At 36.9% G+C, this 24833-nt stretch overlaps 1 protein-coding gene across 4 annotated transcripts in view; it reads right to left on the bottom strand.

Moving 5' to 3' along the window:
* Positions 1–24833, bottom strand: part of LOC117243233 — a 185605-nt gene that overhangs the window by 56991 nt on the left and 103781 nt on the right. For all 4 annotated transcript variants that reach the window (XM_033510522.1, XM_033510525.1, XM_033510524.1 and 1 more), the window contains 4 exons: positions 11328–11476; positions 11105–11221; positions 9903–10086; positions 125–381 (listed from right to left, as the gene is read on the bottom strand). In XM_033510522.1, the coding sequence (XP_033366413.1) occupies positions 125–381; positions 9903–10086; positions 11105–11221; positions 11328–11476 (707 nt within the window). The remainder of the gene's footprint in view (positions 1–124; positions 382–9902; positions 10087–11104; positions 11222–11327; positions 11477–24833) is intronic.

The raw sequence follows: 24833 nt of genomic DNA, 5'->3' as shown, positions 1-24833 counted from the left end.
TGATAGATCAATTTCATGTTCGATTTGGTTCAGTAACAAAAAAGAAAAAAAAGAAAAAACAAAAAAAAAAAAAGAAAGAAAAGGGAAAGAAACGCCGAACCAGTGGCAAAAGTATGACACTCACCTAACACTGCCCGGTGACCTTTCACCCTCCTGCCGATGTTCGGTGAGACGAGGCTGAGTCTGTCACTTCTTGAACCTAACAGGGGGCTGGGACTCCTTCTTGGTGGTGGTTGATCAGCGAAAAGCCCATAGCTGCTTCCCGCGTTGACAGCATTGCTGGCACTGACAGTTCCCACCCCTCCGGCAATGCTCCATTCTGCCACACTGTCGATCGAGCTGCTTCTTGGGAGGCAGGAGCTCGTTGCGCTGCAGTCTCGTCTGTTGATCAGATAGAATTTTCGGCTAAATTTGGTACACAGTTAATGGAGTAATTATAACGATTCACGAAAGTGATTTCGACGATGATAGAAACTTCTTATATGTGAAATATATGCTAAATATTGCATTAAGAAATATCGCTTACTATAATTGGCTATGAGAATAATGTACAATTATATATATATGTACTAACAATTTTCCATCATACTCGTAACATCTATTCTATTCTATTCTATGATACTCATTTATATTTCTCCATGGTTTTTGTTAAATATAAGTCCATTTTGTAAAATTACAGTATACTTTTATACGTCTGATTTTACGAACTTTCTTTTCTTTGCCACTGTACGTATGTTGCACGGTCCATGACTCGATAGTCCATGACTAGAAAGTTGTCTTGCGATTTCACGCGCACCACGAAGAGTGTGTTGATTACGTAAAATCTGTCATCGACGATCGAATTAATAATCCTGTACTACGCGAGATTATCGATAAACCGGTTTACACGCCATTCCGGGGACCGATATATTAAATTTACGAAGTTTCCTGAGAGGACTTGTGCACTTAATCTTCACCCTATGGCTCGATCGTTTAAAACCACCCCTGTGCCATTGTATTCTAACCTTTGGCACGCGCTATTAGGTCCATATTACGACACGTTGCTACCGCAACGGGAGAACTTTAATCGTGTTTATTCAGAACTGCATCACGTCGATAATATTAATTCCGCCCAATCAGCGTACAGTCTCCTTCCTGTTATTTTCTTCCTTTTTATTTTATACTCCCGGCAGAGTTAACTTCTCGACATTTACCAGCCCCCGCTTCAACGTTGCATGCATTAAAGCTGATAAAATCACTTCTACGACATTATCTTCGCCCCCCCCCCCCTAATTCGACCTCGCTTTTAGTACAGCCATATCCGACATACGTCTAATTACTCTCGAAATTATGCACTTACGTGAAAACTAGCAAACTTCGAAAGGAAAAAGACGATCTTCGAATGAAAATGATCGTTTCACGCTGTTCCAATTACCTGCGAAACAGTTTCCTTTGTATTCTAGTCGTTAAAGAAATTTCTACGTATCTTCTATTATTTTTCTTTTCTTTTTTTTAATTTTTTTTTTCTTTCGTATTACATTAACAGCTTTCTAATTGTCCTAAATACGCTTCTGTTCAGAATTTCATTGCGTGCCTAAATGTACATATTATGATGATTAGTGAGATGATTAATGGATACGTTGCCATATATACTTTGAGAAATTGTTACTGTGCCTGAATTTTACAACAGAAACTTTTCCCAAAGGAACATCAGGGAATATGCATAGGTATCGTTAGTAGACGATCAGCGTCACTATTTTCATTAAAATACAAAATTAAGATCCTACTTTTTAGAAGGAATAATTATAATATACAGGGTGATTGGTAACTGGTGGTACAAGCGGAAAGGGGGCCATTCTACGCGAAAAAAGAAGTCGAAAATGTAGAATAAAAATGTTTCGTTTGAGGCTTTGTTTTCGAGAAAATCGACTTGAATTTCGCTCGAAAAATTAAAAAAAAAATTAAAAAAAATTTGTATTCTATATTTTCGACTTCTTTTTTCGCGTAGAATCACTCCCTTTCCGCTTGTACCACCAGTTACCAACCACCCTGTATATTATTATATTTTATATAATATAAAAAATTTTTTCAATTCATAAAGAAATAATAGACGCGCAACGTGTTCCTTTTATACTATTTCATCGAATTACGTACGATCCATTTTGTTCTATTGGAAAGTTGTACGTCTATTATTTCCTTCTAGAACGAAAGAAACTTTTCCGACAACTTAATATATCACAACGAAAAATTAGTGTCCGAATAAAACTCAACGTTAATTTCGCCAATCTCTAGAATCTAAGAATCTCTATGTGTATCTTCAATAATTGCTACAGCGATTTTGCCATTTTGACTAGTCTGGTGCATTTCCAACGTGCGTAAATCATTAAAATCTGCAATTTACTAAAAAAACACACAAAACATCGTTTTACACAAAACATCGTGCGACGTCCGTCGCAATAATAGTACGAGATTTCTTCTTGTCCGTCAACGAAAGATCCGCAAGAAAACAGTTCTCCGTGGACGTTTATTCATCTCGGTATATGCAAACACGAGCTTCCTCTATTTCTTCGTCTCGACGATTCGCCGGCTTTTTCCCTCGTTTTATTCGTCTCTGAGCGTGCAAACGAGGGGGGACGAGGAAAGATAAGTAACGTTAATAACCTAAGGAAACTGATTTGAATTCCTTGCGCTGGCGAGTTACCTCTCCCGGCAGACGCGACGTTTCGTTCGCATTTTTCACCACCTCCTGAGAATTCTGCCTCGAACGCGAGCTGCCTGATCTTTGGGAATCGTGGCAATTGCACGTTTCCGCGAGCAGCACTCAACCGCTGCTGAAATATTATGCTCGCTACGAAAATAGAGAATATACGAGGCGCACGGGGAACGGCCATAAAGTTGTACAGGTAAAAAGCTTTTGATTATCCCTTGTAAAAAGCTTCTTTGTTTTCTGCCCCTTTGAAAGGTATTCTTGGAACTACGAATTTTCCCCGACATCGATGCACAGAAGCACCGATCCTTCTACGAATCCATTTTGCAAAGCACAGGTACGCCGACAAAAATAACGCGGCAATTCACGTGATCGTCGATTAGAAATTTCATACGTTCGTTGCTGGTAACGCGCGTGTTTCGAGGAAATTCATCGTACGATTAAACAAAATAATGTGCCAATATGTTGGAATAATCATTGTTAAATAAGAGAACCTTTGATTGAGGAAACGTGTAATTTTAAGCTTATTCTTTTGTTTGGCTGGACGTAAAATGTACAATATTTCGTCATTCTTTCATCGTTACATCAAAGTCCGATAACGACGTAAAACGAGTATCATTGTGTCGAGTAAAATTGAATTCAGCATTCGAAGCGTAAATTACACCGTCCCTCTTCCATCTGTAGTAACAAAAAAAGAAAGAAAAAAAGAAACAAAGTAGAGAAGCGAGCAAACTTTTTAATATTCCTCTCTTTTACGAGCAAGAACCGAGTGATTAAAAGAAGGTAGCTACTTTGACTACGTCGTTACCCGGTACTAATTAATTCAGACGTTTGTGATTCGCGAAAGAAAACTGCGATATCCTCCGTTTTTAATCTTCGTTCTTTCAAGGAAAAAAAGCAGATCCGCTACGTGCGATATTTGACCAAGTCGCACCTCTAAATTACAAGCTTCCAATTTATCCTCGCCAAACTTTGTCTTCGTTATATTCTCAGCTTGTCGACTTAAATAAAACAAACAAAGCCGCCAGAGGCGGACGCGTTGGCCCCCTTTTCGCTTCCGTTTCTTTATTTCCTCTTTTTTCTTTGTTTCTTTTTCCTTCTTTTTTTTTTCCTACTTCACACCGTCGTCGAGCTGGTTTTTTCGAGAAAGCGACAACTGAATTTTCTGTTGCCGCTGTCAAGACCACCGCTTTCTGCCTTGTATCTTCAATTATAAAATAAAGGACGCTCGTTTTCGCGTTCAATTTCTCTGTCCTCTGAATCACTTGTAGTTTAGAAGGAAAGCAGATTACACGGATGGGGAAAACATCGAGAAGCGTGGAAAAACTAGAGAAAATTGCAGAGAGATCCTTGAACCATTAAATCTCGAAATTGTCTTTCACTTTTATTTTCCTACTGGAAGGCCATGTGCACCGGTCTTTTTTCGATGCTCGTTGCTGGAAATCCAGCGAAGTCTCTCTCTCTCTTTTCTCTCTCTCTCTACACGTCTACAATTTACCCACGCAAATTACGCGGCGATGACTTGAAATTACCCACAGTCGGTGGCATTTCGAGTTCAGAAGTTTGCCTGAATCCTCGTCACTACGCAGGAAAAACATCGGTTAGTTGTGGCACAGCTATGATTTACGCCAATTTACTGACCTTCGTGCCACGCATACGTGTAATGAGCGCATTAAGTGGCTCGTTAGCCAATCAGACTGCAGAGAAACCGCGTTTTCTCGGTTTGACTAGTTGATTCCTACTTTTTTCGATGGCTTAATGAATTGGATTTTCAACGAAGTGAACTCGCCGAATATTATTCTGTTCAAAATGTTAAATAACGTGATTGAAGTTTCGTCTAAAGCCACGTTCGTCGTATTCTTCTTGTTGCAGAGGAGAAAAAGGATGTTCCAGTCTCTTTAATTCTTATCCAATAGATTCGTAAATATTTCTCGACAAAACGTTCGTTGTATCGTACAATCGTCGTGTCGATCTGAATCACATCGTCGCAGAGAAACTATATCCAATCGAATCACCGAGTTAAAGAACCGACGATCGTTTTGCAAGAAAACATATCAATCTCGATATAGTGAACGATGCATCCTCGCTTGAACTATATTTTGTAAAGTACAAAAAAAAAAAAACGTACGATGAAAAAAAGAAATAACCATCAGGATATTTCAAAATAATCGCTTTGCTAATAAGAATAGGAAGATCGTTTTACTCGATAAACGATATGACAGAACTTTTTTTAAAACTGATCAAATAGAACAATGGAACGAATCTCGCTTCGAGAAATTTAACAGCAGTTGTTCTCCTCCTCGCCAACTCTTCGAGAAATGAATTGCAAGACGAAACCAAATTACAAATGCTTCGAGCGAATTTGGCATACGATTTGCAAGTGATATTGTTCGATGATTTAATTGAGAACATTGCGCGAATCGTTGCACGAGCTACAACTCCGCCGTTGTGATTTATTCCTTTGATATCTGATCGAACAACATGAATTTCGTTGCATCTCGTTGTTCCGAGGAAACTTGCCAACTATAAATAATTTTCAACGCCAGCAGAGACTAGATAATTGCTTTGCCTCTTGGCTCGGGGATAAGGTTTCAGACTTGATGGCCAAGAAAAGGTCAGACACAAGAGAAGATAACGTTAACTGTGATAAAAAACCACCTACTCGGACGAGTTAGATTCGACTATATTTCCTCTATGCAGGTCGATGCGGCTTTAAGATTAAATATATTACTCCTTCGAGAAATAAAAGACCAAAGAATATATAGAAGATATATAGGAGACATAAAGAACGTAGAGACAAGAAGATATTTTAGAAAAGTTCGTAAAAACTTCACGATAATAGCCTGATAAGGTGTTAATTATCGGCGTCTATCTGTCGGGGGGTAGAGTACGATGTAACAAATCGTAGAAAAGGAGGAACGAAACGCAAGTGGAAGAAGTTGTTCGTGGTCAGACACGGCAGGGAAGGCCTGATTAGCTGCTATTATGTTCTTTTATATCTTTCTTTGTTCGATGATAAATTACCTTTTCACAATAAATGCTGTAAAGATATAAATGGCGAGAAACGTACTAATAACTTCTCCTCGATGTACAATTATTTTTTAATTAACGTCGAAACGAGGAAATAAAGCCTTGCTAGTTTCAAGAGAAATGAAATAATTTTTTAAACTAAAACACACAAGATGCTGCACACTTTTCCTCGCGAGACTTCATCAACGCGTATTCTTCGTGTATTCTGCGTTTTAGAAGAAGAAGGAAATCGTATGGATTCTCATACGAGTAGAGTGAACTTTGATCAAACAAGAATTAATCTACACAGTTTGTTTAAGAAAGAACATGATTGACGATACATTTGTAGTGTCGTGGACGAGGGGCTTGGGGCGTGTCGTGCGAATTATAAACAAGCGGTTGCCGAGTATGTGCGTGGTGGGGCTAAGACAAAAGATACGAGGCTAAGACAAAAGACAAGGGGTTGCTAAGGGACATAAACGAATTAACAGCCGTATGAGTTGAGAAGCCAGAGAGTGCGGATTGCGTTGTCGAGACAGTGTTGTTAGCGTTGTTGAGAGTTAAATCCGTGGTGACGAGAGTTGCTAATTAATTATCTAGTTGACTTAATTATAACACGTTGTTGTGATTAGTTCATGTTAAATAACCATCGTTTACTGTTTAATCGACATCTGTTTAATCCATTTACTGTAAATAAACTAATCATAATAGTTTACCATACTAGACATTAGTTTACATTTTACTATTTTTATGGAATATTAATATGAAACTAATACAATATTGGTATTTATAGATATGTTTAAATAGAACTTTAAGAGCAATAACGTTTGATAAATAATGTTTGCGCGATAATTTAAAAAGATGAAAAAATCCTGATATTTTTCAGGCAAAGTGGTAAAAACAATATTTGTTGTAAACTGATATAATCAAAATTCAACTTCAGACAATAATAAATTCAATTTTTAATCACTGTCAATCTCGTATTGACAGGCTCGCTATTATTAATACCTGATCATTACATTGATTGTTATAATTTATTTCTGTCTTCTATTATAATAACCCCAAGCTCCCTTCGTATCATTTTTATTCCGACTTTTTAATAGAACTTCCAGCGATCTATCTATAATAAAACACTCTAATCCGATACTTGTAAAATATACTAATAAAGTTTCGTAAAAAAGGAAAAGGAAACTGCAAATTCCTTGTAGCCCAAAAAATCAAACAAAAAGAAAAGTTCAATATGCGAAAAACTTTATTCCGCTGGATCACAGCGGAACAATCGATGGAATATCAAATTTATCCGAATCGCGGTTAGTCGACAGCTTAAAACCGACGATGCACGGCTAAGTATTCTTCTTGTCCATAAGCTTTCGAATTCGCGGCAATATCGCGTTGCATGTTTTGTTTCCCCGAGCTGGCCGTCTAGGTTCGTGGAAAACCGGGTCGCATCCATTTGCAAATTAAACTTCTACACCCTGGCGGATTGTTCCGCGCGAGCAAAGCTTACATACAGTGTCTTGCGAAAATATTCCAACCACTTATCGTGGCAAATTTGTCTAAATATATTTACGTGTTTTACATGGAGCCTTTTTTAAACTTCATTAGCTCTTAACGAAGCAGGACTATTGCGATTATGTTGGCAAAATTTGAAAGCGAATTTGATCCATTTATCGTGGAAAATTTTCGTAAATATATCGTACGCGTTATACGAAACGTTTTCAAATTTCATTAACATTCTAATTCTGTCATCGTGATTATATTGGCCAAATTTGAAAGCAATTCGGAAATGTACGTAGAAGTCACAAGATATTTATGAGTGCAAGTATTTGAAACACTTAACGTGGAGAATTTTTATGAATGCATTGTATGCGTTATAGAAAGAATTCTAAACTGTCATTGACATTCTAACGAGACACTGCTGCCACGAATATGTTAGACAAATTTGAAAGCATTTCGACATATGAAAGTTAGAAGACAGTTGCGCCTATCGCGATCATACATCGAGTAGAAAATTGATTTTACAACAGGAATACAACTTATAGTTAAACATTGGAAATAATAGCATTGGAAATATCGAAGTTTATCAATACAACAATCGTTATACTTCGATTAGATAATAATAGAATTAAATAGCAATATTAGAATAATAGAATTATAATTGACTTATAACTGCTTTTAAACAGAATTATAAATCGAATGATAACTGTTTAAATGCTTTAATTTACTTACATTACAATGCATTTGCACTAAATACCTCGTAATTTCTATATACATTTTCCGAATCGTTTCAAATTTAATCAATACGATCACGACGGTGGTTATAACGTTAATTAAATTCTGTCTCATTATAATATTAATGAAATTTCACAACGTTCTGTATAACGTGTTCACAAAACATTTTCATAAGCGTTGAAATACTTCCATCAGCTACTGTACGTCCCTTTTTCTCCCTCGTACGTTCCGTTCTGTATGAACCTGCATGTTTTTCCGTCACCTGTCACGCGATAGATCTCTGTTCTTGTTTTCATCGCCGTGCTATTCACGAACTCTATGTATCCACGGATTTTAAAATAATGTCTATCGATCGTTGGAGGGCACGTCGATGCGTTTCACGGGGATAACGCTACTTTGTTAAGGGAGCACGAGGGTGACTCGACGTCGGCCATGTAATTTTACTGGGTCGTTTCTCGGGGAAAAGCTATTGTCTCGTTTGGGGATGGCTTTTCTTTAGAGGCTCGAACTAGCCCGTTTTCTCTTCGATGAGAGATAACAATGATTTGTCGAAAGATACGGGCAATTTCCAACAGAATAAAAGCGAGAGATGCCCCAAGTTAAGTTTCGGATGAGCTCGTTTAGCCGGAATAGGGACTTGGCCGGATCATTTTTTTTTCCTTCATTTACTTGCACGCTACGAGAGATGCCGTTACTCATTTTAATTAACGCTTTCAGCCATGAGTGCTCTTTGCGCTGGTGTTATGTTACGCGCGTGTGATATTGGTTTTACGAAGCTTCCTATTAGCTACGAAGTTTTCTGTCGTCGATCTCGCGAGACAAACTGATCGGTTCCACTTTTTGTACATTTCGTTTTATTTGATAAGCACGCGATTATCGTTCAATCGTCAGCAACGAATTATTTATTTCCGTGAATCCATTTACCGCGAGAAAATTACATAAATCATAGATTTCATATGATTATAATCGTTTATAGTAAATCATAATTATCCAAGGTAAATTTAAGATGTAGCGTCTACAGCGCTCGAGTTTGTGGAGTCGATCGGCTCCTGAACGGTTCAATTATTCGTCGCATCGATGAAGAAGAAACTTGTTATAAATCACGCGTATTTGTCGTTAAGAAAATAATATAAAAGACATGTCAGACATGGCGTATAATTAGAATATTCGTTTGATTTTCGTGCAGGCCTTCCATTTCGAAAGAAACGTTAGGTTGAAAATATTGCGTTGAAAACTACATTGGAAATATAACTTTGCCATTGGAAGAATTTCAGAGACCATATCCACTGTTCCACCTTTCAATGTATAGACCGTTCGAACAAAAGAGCCACGATAACTGCAATTCGAAGATTCGAAACTTGCAGAACCGGTGGGTCAGTCATCCGTAAAGAGCGCAGAATAATATTTAAATTATCTCGATTAAACGTACGATATTTCAAACGACTGAAACGCCATACTGCACCAACAATATCATTACGCCACTATCGTTTCCCATATTATCGTCCGCTGTAATTCCACAAAACCAACTACTAACTCTACTGTCTCGCTAAATTAACGTGAATCAATCATTCGATATTGCAAAAGCGGAGTTGAACGTAACCGGTGAATTTATCAGTGCCGATTCGGTGGAAACTCAGGACCTTGGAACTAGGAATCCTCCGCTGGCCGACGAACCATCCGGTAAAAGCGATGCAGTGTCTGCGTAGCAACTTCGATGTTGCGAAAAGTAATAACTCGTAGGTAATTTGTTGCGAAACAGGTCTCGTTCCGATAAAAGTTCGTCGAAGGACACTTCCGGAGTAGTCGAAGCTGTCCGTTCTGCGGCAATGGTCTCGGACCAATTTCTTTTTTCTTTTTTTTTTCTGGTTTCTTCCTCTTCTTTCTCCTCATCCTCCTCCTGCTCCTCCCTTTCTCGAGACCCCGCAGCGACGTCCTGTATTTTAAGAATTTGACGATGGCCGATTTCGTGACATACCTTTCCCAGGAGAGCCTTCGTGGAATTTCATCGCTCGGAGTGAAGCTTGGCCTCTGGTTCAAGAGCCTCGCCAATCTGGTCAAAGGTTGAGAACCGCCGATGCTGGAGGTACTCAGCCTGCCGCTTCTCGTCGAGTGTTCCTTTGAGGATTCTCGCGTTGGTCCGGAGTCCGAGACGCGACGTTCTGCGAATAAATAAAGAGAAAGGGTGTAGAGGGATTTTTATAAAAAGAGAAAAAGGGAAAGGTGTGAATAAGAAAACTGATTACGAGATATCAGCATGGAATTTATGATATTTCTAGTTGACTCGATGGTATCAGCCAAGTGGCTATTGATCCCTTTTATGATGGAAGACCCTTGAGACTGTTACGCTGGGATTTCGATTATCGGAGCACCGATTAGTGGAACGATCTATGCTAAATTTCGGGGATAAGGAGAAACAGAGTTTCTAGAAAGGGAGAAGGAATGAAAATAGTTCGCGTTGCAAGACGCCGGTAGGAAATTTACCGTATTTTAGGCTGACTCGTTATCATTAGATAACGCACGCTAGGTAAATTAAGACATTAAATAAATATATATCGCGATACAATTTATTTGTATTCAATTTTATGGATTTAAAATTAACAAATTCGATCTCATCGATTAGATTTATACGATAGAAAACTCTCGAAACTCCTGTGGTACAATCTTCATCATCGGAACGCCGATTAGCAGAACGATCAATTTACGGAAGATTTACGAATAGATAAAGAAAGAGGGGAAGGATTCTGGTGGAAAAGAGGGAATATGAAGATGATTACGAGATAACGATAGGGAATTTACGTTATTTTTCCGCCGACTTGCCACCGTTAGATCTACATGGAAACGTACCGCGTTCAACGTACAAGGCATCGTAGTAAGCTCGTATATAGTAGAATTTGGATTACCATAATACCGATTAATGGAACGATCGATTATCGGAATATCGATTTATGACAAATTTGACGATAGCTCTTTGTAAGGAGGACTAGAGTACAGGAATAGAAATGAAAAGAAATCGAAGAGCACAAAAGCAAGTGCACGATAACGTACTAATGTATTCCAAGTAGCGAATTTTCCTAAAGAAGATTTTTACTATTGCAACGAATGCAATTCCACGGATTAGGGATATCAAGCGGTAAGACGATCGATCACCTCGTTTTGAATAAACCCTCGATATTTTACCTATCGTGTCGTCTGTGAACGATATCCTCGGTGTTAGTAGCTTGGTGCAATGGGAAACGGTACTGCCACGTTTCGTCGAACTTCCACTCTCCGGAACCGATAAACCCGCTGACGCTGCTGTAATCATTAGCAAAGCGTTGTATTCTTTAAGCGGTAAATAGCGCCAATAGGAAGCCAAGTAAAAAGCGTGCTTAATCAATCGATAATTATTTAATTAACATACCGTTGTAACGGGCATCGATCTGTGCTTGAAGGATGCTCAAACCAGGCGCGACTATAGCTGGCAAAGTTCTGGAACGCAAGAGGGGTGCTGGACGTCCTCCAGGACCTCGCGCGCCTCTGCTTTCCGTTTTGCATTCTACCGTGGGGATGCTGAAAACAAACAGACGATATCGTTGTAGCGTTTCCGCGATCTCGCGATATTTTTTTATGTGACACGTGTGGTAAGCAAACTTTCTGCCAGCATGTTTCGTGGAATTTGAATATGGAAATGGAGTGATGAAACATTAATAATGTCAATAAGATCGTAATTTTGAAATTTGGAATATTATTTGGTCGTTATTAATTGCGACGTTTTGGGCGAAATATTATTTTTGCCATGTTTGCAAAGCGAATTATTACTTGCTTATGCCAGTCGGAATATATATCAGGTTCGACGATTCTGCGGGATATTATTTCCATCATAGTTGGAAATTAAACTATAACCTTCCAGTTATTACGTGTGTTTATCCCACTTGAAGATTTTAATATCATTTAGCTATTATTATTAACGTCGACGTTTCTTCGAAACGTTATTTTTACCATATTCCGAAATTAAGTTATTAGTAGTTTGCTATTACTTGTTCATCTCACTTGGAAACTTTAATGTCCTTTAGTTATTTTTCTCTCCAGTTATTTTCTTTTAATTATTTTTATCATAATTTCTGCAAATTGAATTATTAGTTGTTTGTTATTCGTTATTGTTTTAATATGTACGAATTTTTATCGTACAATTTCTGCAAGCGTGAAGAGACGTAGGAGGCAGTTTCGACAGCGATACAAAGTTATAATTACGTACACTATACGATAAGAGTACAATGGAACATAACGAAATAGAGTTCAATCTCTACAATTCAAGGAATAATCCATGCATTAACCTCGCAATACAATAGCAGACGAAAGAAAGTTTCAAGTTGTTAGATATTGGATTTCGTGTATGTTCATATATCAACAACTTTTGTTATTCTCATATTTCTTCATATTTTGTTATTCAGTAATTTCTCATCACATTGCCGATAGTCACCTATTTTACAGTACAATGTGTATCATGTCTATTCACTGTTGCAGTGTAAAAACGATTGTAATTCTTAAAATTATAATATCTTTTGTACCACTAAAATTTATGCTTCCTTTTGTCCGCCACTTATCCTCCACATCTACATACATTTTACAACATCTTTCACTCACTTCGACCAAACTACGCTCTCAAATTCCACTTTCTCTTTGTCCGACCACGTATTCCCAGCGCCATTGTGTCCAACAACGCGTGTAACCACCATAGCAAAACCATGAGTACGGCATATAAAGAAATTCTAATTTTCTAAATCGTTTTTTCTAAATTTCTCACACTGTAAACAAGTTAATAATTATTTTCATCCTATTTCGGAGATTCCCAGCTCTCTACTTGCCTTTCCAAGCTTTTGGAAAACTGATCTATAGCGAAGAAGAGAAAAATCAAGCTGAAGCGTAGAGACTTTTTACGTGCTAGGACTACGGTAATTCGAGAAAAAGGCTCAGTGGCAACGACCTGACGTAACCCTTGGAACGAACGAAGGAAGCCGGGTGACACGAGATCAGGATTACGGATCCTAGCTCGCAGGAAGTTCATCTACCGGTCGACCACTTTGTCTCCTCTGCAAACCAACGACTTCCTTTTATCATCCTCCCCCCCGCCTGGCCCCGATAATTACGCCGATGCGTACGAAAGCAACGAACTAGCTTAACAATGGGGTTCCTTGTGTTTCAACGATTGAACAGAAATTTATTAAGCGGACGAAGAAGAGCATTAGAAAACGTTGGGAAATCAATTCTGGAAAGGAGATCGTTCCACCTTGCCCATTTACAGTCGGTCTTCGACATCGGAAAATTGGACGAAATCGCTATGAAACTAATTTTCGTCGCTGACTTTGGCGACGTGAAAGTATCGCGAGCGGTTTGCTTGGATTTAATTTTTTATACCGGTTCGTTTTTGTGATAATTGTAAATTAGTATTCAATTAGTATTAGTATTCAATTTGGTTGGTATATACGTTTCTTTTTTCAATTTCGATGAATCGAGCAGGGTTATTTAAAAAGCTATAGCAAATAACACTAAGTAGCTGTTTTAGGTTCATATTAAAATTGCATCTAAATTTTTATGTCATTTTTATTTAGACATTCGTTCAGTGTGAGAGCAAGCGTCGATATCGGTAAAATATTTAAAAAATCGTGGCGAACGATCTTAAGCATTTTTTCTTTTATCTCACATTGATATTATACATTAAAATCAAATGTAAACCTAAAGTTGATACGGAAATTGAAAAGCTATCGAGTAAAAGCAACGAACTAAATACCGATATTGATAAGGCGACTACCAAGTTCCATTTATAAATTTCATTCTTTATTCGTTGTCTTTCGTTATTTCAATTTATTTTACACAAACATTAAGTCGAACTTCTTTTCTAACTATTTCCTGTTTACCTTCCATCGCTTGATTTGCGTTTCTACAATTAATTTTAGATTAGATTTAGGTTCACTTGCAATGCAAAATTAAAAGTATAAACTAAAAATCGTTTGCAATGCTTTCTAAATATATTTTTCCTTTCTCTAAACATATTTTTACTTATACCTTTTATTTATATTTAAATAACCCTTTTCGATATATTGGAGATCAAACAAATCCAAGATAAGAACTAAATCGTAAAAGAAATTCACGAACTTTATGCTTAAAATAGCACACGTAGGATAGATTTTTCTCCCTCTATAGCTAAACTTATTCTTCCAGTTTTACTGCTGTATGTTATCGATTCTTTTTATTCGAATAGATGTCCATTTAACGACTTACCTTCAGTGTCGAATTTTTCATAATACACGTGAGATGATCCTTTCCTTCTCTATATTTCAACCGATTCTTCCATTCAATTTTATATTAATTCTTCTGACTGAATAAAGACTCGAATATTACGTCCGTCGTACTTTGGAAGATAAATGCGTCGCGTGATTTCAATCGTCATATACAAACTATACGCGTTTACGTCTGAATCGCTCGACGATCGAGACGACAATAACGAGACGAGCGTTATAACGACGAACCCGAACAGTTGTGGCGCATTACATAAGGACGACCATGACAACAACAGGTGTCGCGGTTACACTAATTTTGTTTTCATCTTGCTAAGGGTAATATAAGAAATTTTTGAAAACATTGGTACGATTACACAACAATGAACGTTGTATGATTGATTAAATAAAATAATAATACCGTAGTAAGTTGCGTACGAAGGCGATATTTTTTAACCAAATTCTATATACCATATATATGTTATATATACATTGGTTTCTTAATTTGCAAGACGCTTTCTTTTTTTTTTTTTTTTAATTAAAATACAATTCACGATCTTAATTTACGCGGCCAGAAAATTGTTCTACAAGTTTCAAAAGTAACAAATGTATGGAGGAACTTGTTATACGTTGAAACGCGTGATATTTTTCAACCAAATTCAATATATATATATATGTTATATATACATTGATTTCTTAATTTGCAAGACGCTTTCTTTTTTTTTTTTTAATTAAAATACAATTCACGATCTTAATTTACGCGGCCAGAAAATTGTTCTACAAGTTTCAAAAGTAACAAATGTATGGAGGAACTTGTTATATGTTGAAACGCGTGATATTTTTCAACCAAATTCAATATATATATATATGTTATATGTACATTGGTTTCTTAATTTGCGCGATGCTTTTTTTTTTTTTTTTAATTAAAATACAATTCACGATCTTAATTTACGCGGCCAGAAAATTGTTCTACAAGTTTCAAAAGTAACAAATGTATGGAGGAATTTGTTATATGTTGAAACGCGTCAGTGCTATATGAGACGAGGATAAAAGTACATTACGTTGTGCTATTCATCATACGCGTACATGTCTTTCCTTTAGAAAATTCATTAATTTTTGAGCGAAAATAAATTTTCTCTTTAAGCCACAGATTATTAAAATTATTAATCACTTCCAGATTGAAATATATAGACAGTGTTAAATAAAAATCCGACGATTATCAATTTCTATTGCAAACGAAACAAAAAGTCTTTTTTCTATCAATTTCCATTTATATGTTGTACCACAGATCGCTTCTCCCGGAAAATTTCTTCTCGTTGTTCTTACTCCACAGATCGCTTCTCCCGGAAAATTTCTTCTCGTTGTTCTTACTCCACAGACACCTTTGCTACAAATTTTCAAATATTCCAGTCTCGAAAAGTCATGGGTCACATAAAAAGCAAGTTTTGTGTAACACACGTAATACATTCACGAATATTTTCCAAAGGTTTTCAGATATTTTCACGAGTTACTGTACAGAGGGAAAAGAGAAAAAATGCGGGGGAATTGTTTTCCACAGGAAATTTACGAGTATCCCGAGACACTTGGGGGCTGTCAGGAGAATTTACTTCGAGATCAAAGTTATACGACGAGAACGACGATTATCGTGGGATTACAGCGGAGAAACCTCGTTTTTAAAGCAAACGCGTATACAAGTTTCTAGCCACTCTCAACATCGTCCGATTAATTTTCAGAATCGTTTAACGGAAAGTAAATTCAACTTTCTAGAGTTGCCGCGAAACTTCTCCTGAAAGCTCTCAGAATTTCCACTTTAAGGGGTGTTTTCGACTGTTGGACGAAAAACCAGCGGCCAATGCCTTGGTGAACCGCGTCTTGAGTCGAAAACACGAATCCGCGTAGACGTTTTCCAAACTTAAAGGACATCAACTCGATAGGTTTCCCTGTCAGCTACAAGCTTCCTAAGCACGTAACTTTAAATCACGTTGACGATCTCATGTTCCTATGGAATTTCCCCATACTTTTCTGGTTTTTATTATTATCGTTATTGTTCTTATTTGTATTATAATCGTATTAATATCTATACGATAGACATTTATAGAGCACTTATTTATTCTCTTACGCATTTATGGAAAATTTGGAGGTGCAAAATTGCACAGAATGCACGTGATATATAAAATGATAAAAAGATATATAAAATGTCCAAGGTACGGTGTTTTTTTTAATAGCTGGTAGGTAAAACAATTTTCTACCGAGATTCTACGTTTTCAGTTATATTCTCGAAAATATGACTTCGCAGAAAAATCCTGTTCAACATGTTAATTTCTTTATAGAAATTGATAATCTTTCTACTTGGAACGCGACTGATTTTTCTTGACGAAGCTTTATTTCTTGAATATGAGTAACATCCAATATATCGAACACTGAACTTTTTTAATCGATTATATACATGTCTATATATATGTCTTAACTGGTTTTTACTTTATCGATAACAATTACCAGAAATTAAAAAAAAATTAAGAAAATTAAACAAATCCACTTTGCGTCGTACAATTTTCCATTCTCTGCTTTATGAAACTTCACTTCATTGCGAAGCTAAAAGAACTTCTTTTTCTTTTATTATTAAACATCTTCTTACGACGAAGTCTGGCAATAAAAATATTAAATGTAAAAGTTTCCTCTCTTTCCCCGTAAAATAGGAATCTGCCAAGGTTACTATAGATTTCTTCTTAGAAAAAAGGAAGACAACCCTATCAAGGTAACCGTTTGGAGAAAATTCCTGAAAATTCGAGATATTTTATCCAACTGTTTTTCTTTTTTCATTGCAGTCCGCGTGTCTGCAATCTACCGCACAATAATAATAATCAGCACAGATTGTGATAACTTAAATCGACACGAATGTGAGTTCACCCAGCGGTGTATCACTGTGATGTTATTTTGCTTATGTCGTTAAATCCGTACGGTGGATGTAAAAAGTGATGTCTCTCTGATCTTTCGTATTCTTCTCTAACGTACAGTAATTTCGTGGCCAGATCGCTGCAGTGATTCTGTAGCCGTTGTTTATGCAACCTGCTGTGTCTGGCAATCTTTTCTGTTACAGTGGCTGATACTGGTTTCTTTATTTGTTTGTTTGTACGGGATGTACCAATCTTCGTTCAAAAAGCCTCTCAACTTTTTATTTTGCCATCTGTCTATTGATTTTGTATTGGAGTCGGAGGCTAGAACGCCCCATAATTGGCAAGCATACGTCCATATCGGTTCGAGAACAGTTCTATACATCAGCAGTTTGTTCTAGTTTGCCAGCCATCTGTGATTTTTTGCCAATCAATCAACCGCCACAAAGTTCCCTACATCTTTCGTCTAATTGTTCTGCTCTTTCGTTAAAAAGATATATAGTTTCCACTATATCTTCTCTACGATATATTAAACAGTCAACTGTGTTTAACGAGTATACACGTCGAACGAAAGCTGTATCTCGGAGCGTTTACCGTGTATACTCGTCGTCGCTTGTATTTATCTACGCACTAACCCAATGAGAGACTTCTGAAACTAAATTCCGCGGTTAAATGCTTAATAAATAATTATTTATAAATACAATGTGTTTTAATAAAAGAGATTTACGGTATAGGAAATTTTACAGCATCCACCTACTTCACATTGGTTCGTAGTTTAAACGAATAAAATTAGAAAAATTAGATTTTACACAAAAAATGAAGAAAAAGAAACAAATTCAATCTTCTATCGTAACTTTTAAAGGAACAGACCTACGTAGCAAGTTTGCCGCTTAAAAACAAATCATCTTTCTAAGTGTCTTCGACATACTGAGAAAGATACGTTTTTTATCCCTCGCTTCGAGGGCTGCTTTCACCCCTCAAAATATGGATGATCACCGATAAAAAATACGTTAAATTTCATTCCATGAATTTCATCAAAATCTAGTTATTGTCACTTATTATTTTTATTACTTATCAGTTATTAAAACTTGGAAAATCTCTCTCGCAAGTATGCTGCGAGATATTTCAGCGTTTCCTGTTTCCGGTGGTACGTCGTTATTTAATTTTACCGAAGGATACGTTCGTCCTTTTACCGTTGAAAGTGTATGGATTCCGTAGCATTGATTTCGATCGTCCACGTTTCCAGCCAATATCCTATTTCGTTGAGACGTTGCTGTAGTTTATTTGAAGCTTCGTGCTGCTGGTCGCGTCGTTGTGGCGAAGGTGGTAGCGAAGGTATCGAGCATTGTCGAAATGTCCCACGTACAGAAAGCGTACAACGTATATTGCGGAATCGAGATATTAAAGTGAAATATTTTCAAACGATGTCGTCCTCTGTGAATAGGAAAGATCGTTTTCTTGATAATCTAGATCAACCGTTTCGCGTTTCGTATTTTCGTACGGAATCAGCGGCTGTCTTGATAGCCGTGACAGTGAAATAAATTTTTGCGAAACTAACGGAGCGGGATTTTTAGTCGTTTAAGCGTATCGCGTTTTTAAAAGAAAGCCAGTCACGTTTCCATGGGATCCTTTCAGCTTTTATAACAATCCGCGTGAAAAACACGTCCGCGAAACGGTATTTCCGTCGATACAATTCCAGGTTTTTTCAAAAACACGTTTCACCCACGGATTTCCCATCTGTCCAAGGAAAATTTTACATCTTCTTTTTTTCTTCGAGCAAGTTTCTCGAGCACCTTGCTCGCGTTTATTCCGACCATTTTTCAAGATAGCCATTGTTTTTGTGTCTCCAGCAACGACGATTTAAAGCGCCGACCCTCGGCATGGAAGATACGATCTCAAGGGTTCACGTCTTCCTCAGGAATAGTTCATTTTTCACAGCTACGTCTGGCGGGTAGAGTCACTCACAAAAGTCTACATACTACATCCTTGAACTCTGAAATATCGTAACAGGAACTACGGCTACCGTAACATTTTTCATGTTAAATTTGCTACGTACATCGTCGGATTATTACGAGAAATGAGCGGCGTGCGTGTAGCACGTGACAGCAAAAATTATTCACAATACCGAGGATAAATCACTGCAGTGGACGTAGATTGTAATACAAATGGCAGAATGACATAGCAACTATTTGCTCGGTGCATATTCTTTTCTTTCGTTTTGTCAGACTTTCAGGAGTTCAATCTGAAATACAGACGCGCTTCCCTCGAATCTACATTAAACGAAGAAATAACTTTCCTAAGAAAGGATTTCTACATCGTTCGGCTTGTCACGCCATAGCAAACGTACACGATCTAACAAAGTAAAATTTCTTATTTATTGCTACATCGGTTTATTATTGTTATATATCAGAACGATAGAATATAAAATGCCATTTCACGAGCATCTGTCATAGCTTCATGAAATCGTAGAAGAAGAACGGACTTAAGATTGTGTTAAAGATCCGTTTAATTGATCTTTCGAGTAAAATCTTTCCCCTTGTCTCCATAGAATCGCCAAAAATGTAGATTTCTAACGTTACGTATGTTCGATTATAGTCTACAATTTCTTCAGTATGGTCATAATCAAAGACCAAAGATCGTAATTTCTGATATAATTTTGTTGGAAAAGTGCCGCCAGTTAAGTGCTCCGTGTCTCGGAAAATTCGAGATGATTTCACGCTGATACGCGAGTGGACACAGGATTCTTCGACAAAATGCATATTTCCTTTTTCTCGGTAATTTCCTTTCTCTGAATTTCTCTCAAAAAGTTATATAGACTAGCACGTGAACATTTTCGACCGACTTCAGTTGTAGATCTATTCGAGTTCGTGTTAAAAAGAAGAAAAGTGAACGGGATTATATTCGCAGCGTTAGCAGTGCAGCTCCCTAACGAAGCAAATATCTGCAATGTTTAAAGGTAAGGCGTCACAGGTGGCGAGGTTAATGAGTTGCCCGTGTTAATAATTGAAACTTTTGATTGAATGCGGAATGTGACCCATTTCCGTGTTGAAGGTACGTTCACGAAGACGCGAGCCACTGTGTCGATAAGACATTTTCCACGGTTTGATCGCCTTGTTATCTCTGAGCTTACGCTCGGCAAGCTCGTCCCGTTGTTATCTCTTCGTTGCCGCCATATAATCCCTTTGTTATACCAAATTGAAAATTTCCCTTTGTTAACGAAGAGTAAGTGGAATATGCAAAGGAGGAAAAATCCCCGACTCGTAAATTCAGAAAATTTGGCGGTTTTAACGATATGCAGAGGATATACAGGGTGTCTTTAAATGCCAAGGATCAACTTTGGAAGTAAAATATAGCACTCGTCGAAACGAAATAAAAGAAATCTTCAGATGGCTGGAAAATCTATTCTTTTGGAATTCGTGAGACGTTTTCTACTTCGAGTTTGTAAGACAATAGGGGTACAGTGTACTTCGCTGGTTTGAGCCATCGGTTAATCCCGGACAGTCGTTTATTTGGGACAAAGTTCAAAAAACAGAATCTAATCGAACAAATAGCTCTAATTTCCTTCTCTTAATTGCGATAGCGTGCCGTTTATTTAGGACAGAGGACCGCAGTGCTGTAGAGAAAATAGGAAGCAGGACACCACAGGGATAAGAGGATTCGCTTTTCCTTCGTCACTCGTTGTCACGCACTGATGTTACTCGTAACGTGACACTTTTGTCTTAAATAAAATACATGTTTATCTGTATGATTATGTATTGAGTCTGTTAGAAACAACCAATCAGAGTCTTATCATTTTTTTTCTTCTTTCGTAGTCGCATTGCTTGTGTTTCGCACTCCGCTTTCGTTCGAAGGTACAAAAGCGTGATTTTTATATAAATTCAATCTTCGATGTTCACTTATTTTCTCCTGACATGTCGTACGTTTTGGTTTAGTTGGTTCTAAGACAATTAAGAGATGTTAGATATTTGGCTCTAATTTAATCTGAAAATATTTAAAAGAATGCTCGTTTAAGCTATAGTTTGTCTTCTTTGCGCAATATCGTTTAATGATATCGATGACTATCGACAAAGAATGAAAATCGTTCCATATGAGAAATGTCTGTGTACATGTTAGATATTTGTCTCTAATTTGATCTAGAAATATTTAAATGAACTCTTCCTTGTTCACTTAAGCTATAACTTTTTTCTTTTAATTGTAATATCGTTGAACGATATCGACGGTTGCTGAGAAAAAATGAGAATATCGTGGCACGAAGAATGTCTAAATACACATTAAACATTTGTCTCTAATTTGATCTAAAAATATTTAAATGGACGTTTCATTGCTTATTCAAGCTACAGTCTGTTTGTTCTATATACAATATCATTTGACGATACCGATGATTACTGACAAATAATGAAAATAGTTCTCCATGAAGAATATCTAAATAAATGTTAGACATTTGTCTCTAATTTGATCTAAAAATATTTAAATGGACGTTTCATTGCTTTTTCAAGCTACAGTCTGTTTGCTCTATATACAATATCATTTGACGATACCGATGATTACTGACAAATAATGAAAATGGTTCTCCATGAAGAATATCTAAATAAATGTTAGACATTTGTCTCTAATTTGATCTAAAAATATTTAAATGGACGTTTCATTGCTTTTTCAAGCTACAGTCTGTTTGCTCTATATACAATATCATTTGACGATACCGATGATTACTGACAAATAATGAGAATAGTTTTCCATGAAGAATGTCTATATACGTATTCGACATTTGTCTCTAATTTGATCTAGAGATACTTAAATGAACTATGCATAACTGCTAGCATAAGCTATAGTTTGTTTGTTCTGCGTAATTTTAGCTACTACATTTACGTAAGAGACATTTCACGTAATTGGGTCAAAGAATGCTAATCCCGACGTGTCGCGAATAATCGAAATCCACTGTATTTAAACACATCGTTTTTCGGAAGATGGATTGGACATGGTGGAGCTGTGACGTGGTCGCCTTGTTCACCCAATTTAAATCCCCTGCACTTCTATCCGTCAGTACACCAAAAAACTGTGAAACTATGGTAGCATGCGTATAATAATCGTAATTAATTATCGTACAATCGCGAGAAGCATCGGTACAAAGCGCACGATCGAAACACGAGGAGCTACAAATATCTGATCGTCGTGAAAATGTCCAATCTAAAATACAGAAATTGTTCGAAAAAGAAAGAGAAACGAAGAGAAAATAAAATAAAAGATACGTGGAAAAATGTACGATAAATATGTAGAAAAATTTGATAGGACATCACAGAGAGCCTCTGGTGAAGTCCACGAATGTTGTGAATCTGGAAAATGGATTTTTGGTATTAGTTAATTAACTGGGAATCTTGTCTATCGAAATCTCAGAATGTTTAAAGAGGGGCAAAAGTGACAGTGTGTACTTGGCTGGTGTGTGTCCAGGATTAGGGAAGGTCAGGGTGTCTGGAGTTTGCTAATTTGTGACTCTGTTCTATATTGCCATCAGACTTTCCCTTCTTACAAATACAGCTAAATGCCCTGTCTCACCCTACACATCCTAACACGTGTCAACGATATTTGCTGTACGATATAGTTATCAACCTTCTGGAACATCCTATCGTTATACCTAGTCATAATTACTCTTAGATCAATTTTTCCATCTATCTTTTCTATCTACAATTTTGTTGATATTCGTTCTTGGATATTTTTAGAAATCTTATTTTTGTCTCAGTAATAGCTTTTTTTTTTTAATAATAATTGAAACAATTTTCAAGATATGAAATTCAAGAGTGGAACGTCGTGTGCTTCCAAAGCTCTCTTCCTGCTTTCTATTTAACACCATTCTATCTAGAACGTTTTTAGTTTCCAATTTATATCGAGATATTCCAAGTTCTCGATATTCCTTAGTTTGTAAATAAATATATATTACAGAGACTTGAAGAAAACAATGGCTGGATATGTTAAATTGAAAGATGTCGAAACAAAAATAACTTCATTTTTCTTCCAACGACAAGAATATCATTTCTAACTGAATAACTAAAAACGGTACGAATATCTGCCTGAGTGAGTGGATTTTAATTTTATCTGCCCCTGCTCCCGCAATAATCATCACATTTTTTTAAAAACACCGAAAGACTAAAAGCCACGGAACACGCGAGAGACAAATTTTCGTAGCCGGATAAAACATTTTTCGCGTTTCCCGGCAATTTCACAAATCGTCCGTGCCATGTTCCAAGCGCGTGGAAATTCGTTCAAACCGAAACAATAAACGTCAGGGAATGAAAAGAGGCGAGATCGAGAAGCGGAGAGAAAGCAAGAAGAGGGAGAGGCACACAGGCGTGTATCTCGTTTCGGTATTCATTTCGCCTAGCGGCCTTCTGCATCGACGCGTTTCGATTCAACTCGCGTTTTTTCCGCTTCGGGACACGTCGCTTTCACGCTTCCGTTGGAAACTCGTCGATGGGTGGCGAAGACCGATGCAAAGTGGTATTGTACCTCCGGTAAGAGGATTCTGCCTCGGACGAAGGAACCGCATCGTGTCGAACGTCCTGTTCCAAGGCCAAAGGACCCTGAAATTGCGGCAAGCTGTCTGTCGTCTAATCGTTGTGGTCGTCGGAGCAACCCTGCTACACCTTTAACGAGATATCCGCTGATATTTAATCCTGTTACATCCCGCAAGTTTTTCTCCGGGAAAATGCTGCCTGAGAAGCTTTCAGTCACCGTTAAAGGAATATTCCTATTTGCAGGCGTCACTTTTAAGCGACTTTCAGGATAATCAATTACCAAGTTATAGAGAAACTTGAAATTTGTTAGGTTTGGTCGTGTTTCGAGGGAACACGAGGCAATTCCGACGGAATTTTCACGGAATTTTTGCGTAATTGTTTCTATTATTGCGTTTAGCGCAAGGTCCAGTCATTTAAATCATTGTTATAGGGATATTTTTATTGGGAGGCGTTGCTGTTAGGCGACTTTCAGGATAAGGAATTACCAAGTTACAGAGAAACTTAAAATTTGTTAGGTTCGATCGTGCTGCGAGAGAATAGAACGAGAGAAATTTTAATTGTTGGTATAAGGAATTATTAAATTATTATTGAGCAGGTTACTTAAAATTGTTCAGAATATTTTTCAAGGTTATTTTCAAGGAAATACAATATAATTCTTCTCTATTATTACTTGGAATGAGATAGGGTTATTTGAGAAAGAATTACAATACGTATAACAATTTTCTAACGCAATACGAATTTCAAAAATCTTGTCCTGTTTTGAAAGTTTTACTATCTGCGTTATTATCTGGGACAAGATTTATTTGAGTGATAGTTAAAGAGGTATTTATATTCGAACGCTTTCAAGTCATTCTTAAGCGACTTTTACGATAAAGAATTATTAAATTTTAATTAGAGATCTCAAAAAAATATACCGGTGCACATTTAGTTATATTTCAACAGCGTGATTTTTACGTAATTGTTTCTACTATTATTCGGCCAAGGTAGAACTACTCGAGGAAGAATTATAATATAAACATTTTCTACATAAGTTTCATTATTTTAATATTATTAATTAGTCTTATTATTATTATTAGACTTATTTATCACTTTCATTATTTTAATAATATTAATATTATTTTCATATTATTTTAAATATTCCCCGATATGAATGGCAAAAATTTTTACCTCGTTTTGAAACGTCTACGCATTTATCTCTGTTATCACTCTGACTGGGATAATGCTATTTGATCTATTTGAGGAAGAACCGCAATAT

The sequence above is a fragment of the Bombus vosnesenskii genome, unplaced genomic scaffold (genome assembly GCF_011952255.1).
Source record: "Bombus vosnesenskii isolate JDL3184/JDL3185 unplaced genomic scaffold, Bvos_JDL3184-5_v1.1 scf7180000013265, whole genome shotgun sequence".
NCBI lineage: Eukaryota > Metazoa > Arthropoda > Insecta > Hymenoptera > Apidae > Bombus > Bombus vosnesenskii.
Note: the sequence above shows the minus strand (reverse complement) of the source record. Positions and strands in the feature narration are given on the sequence as shown.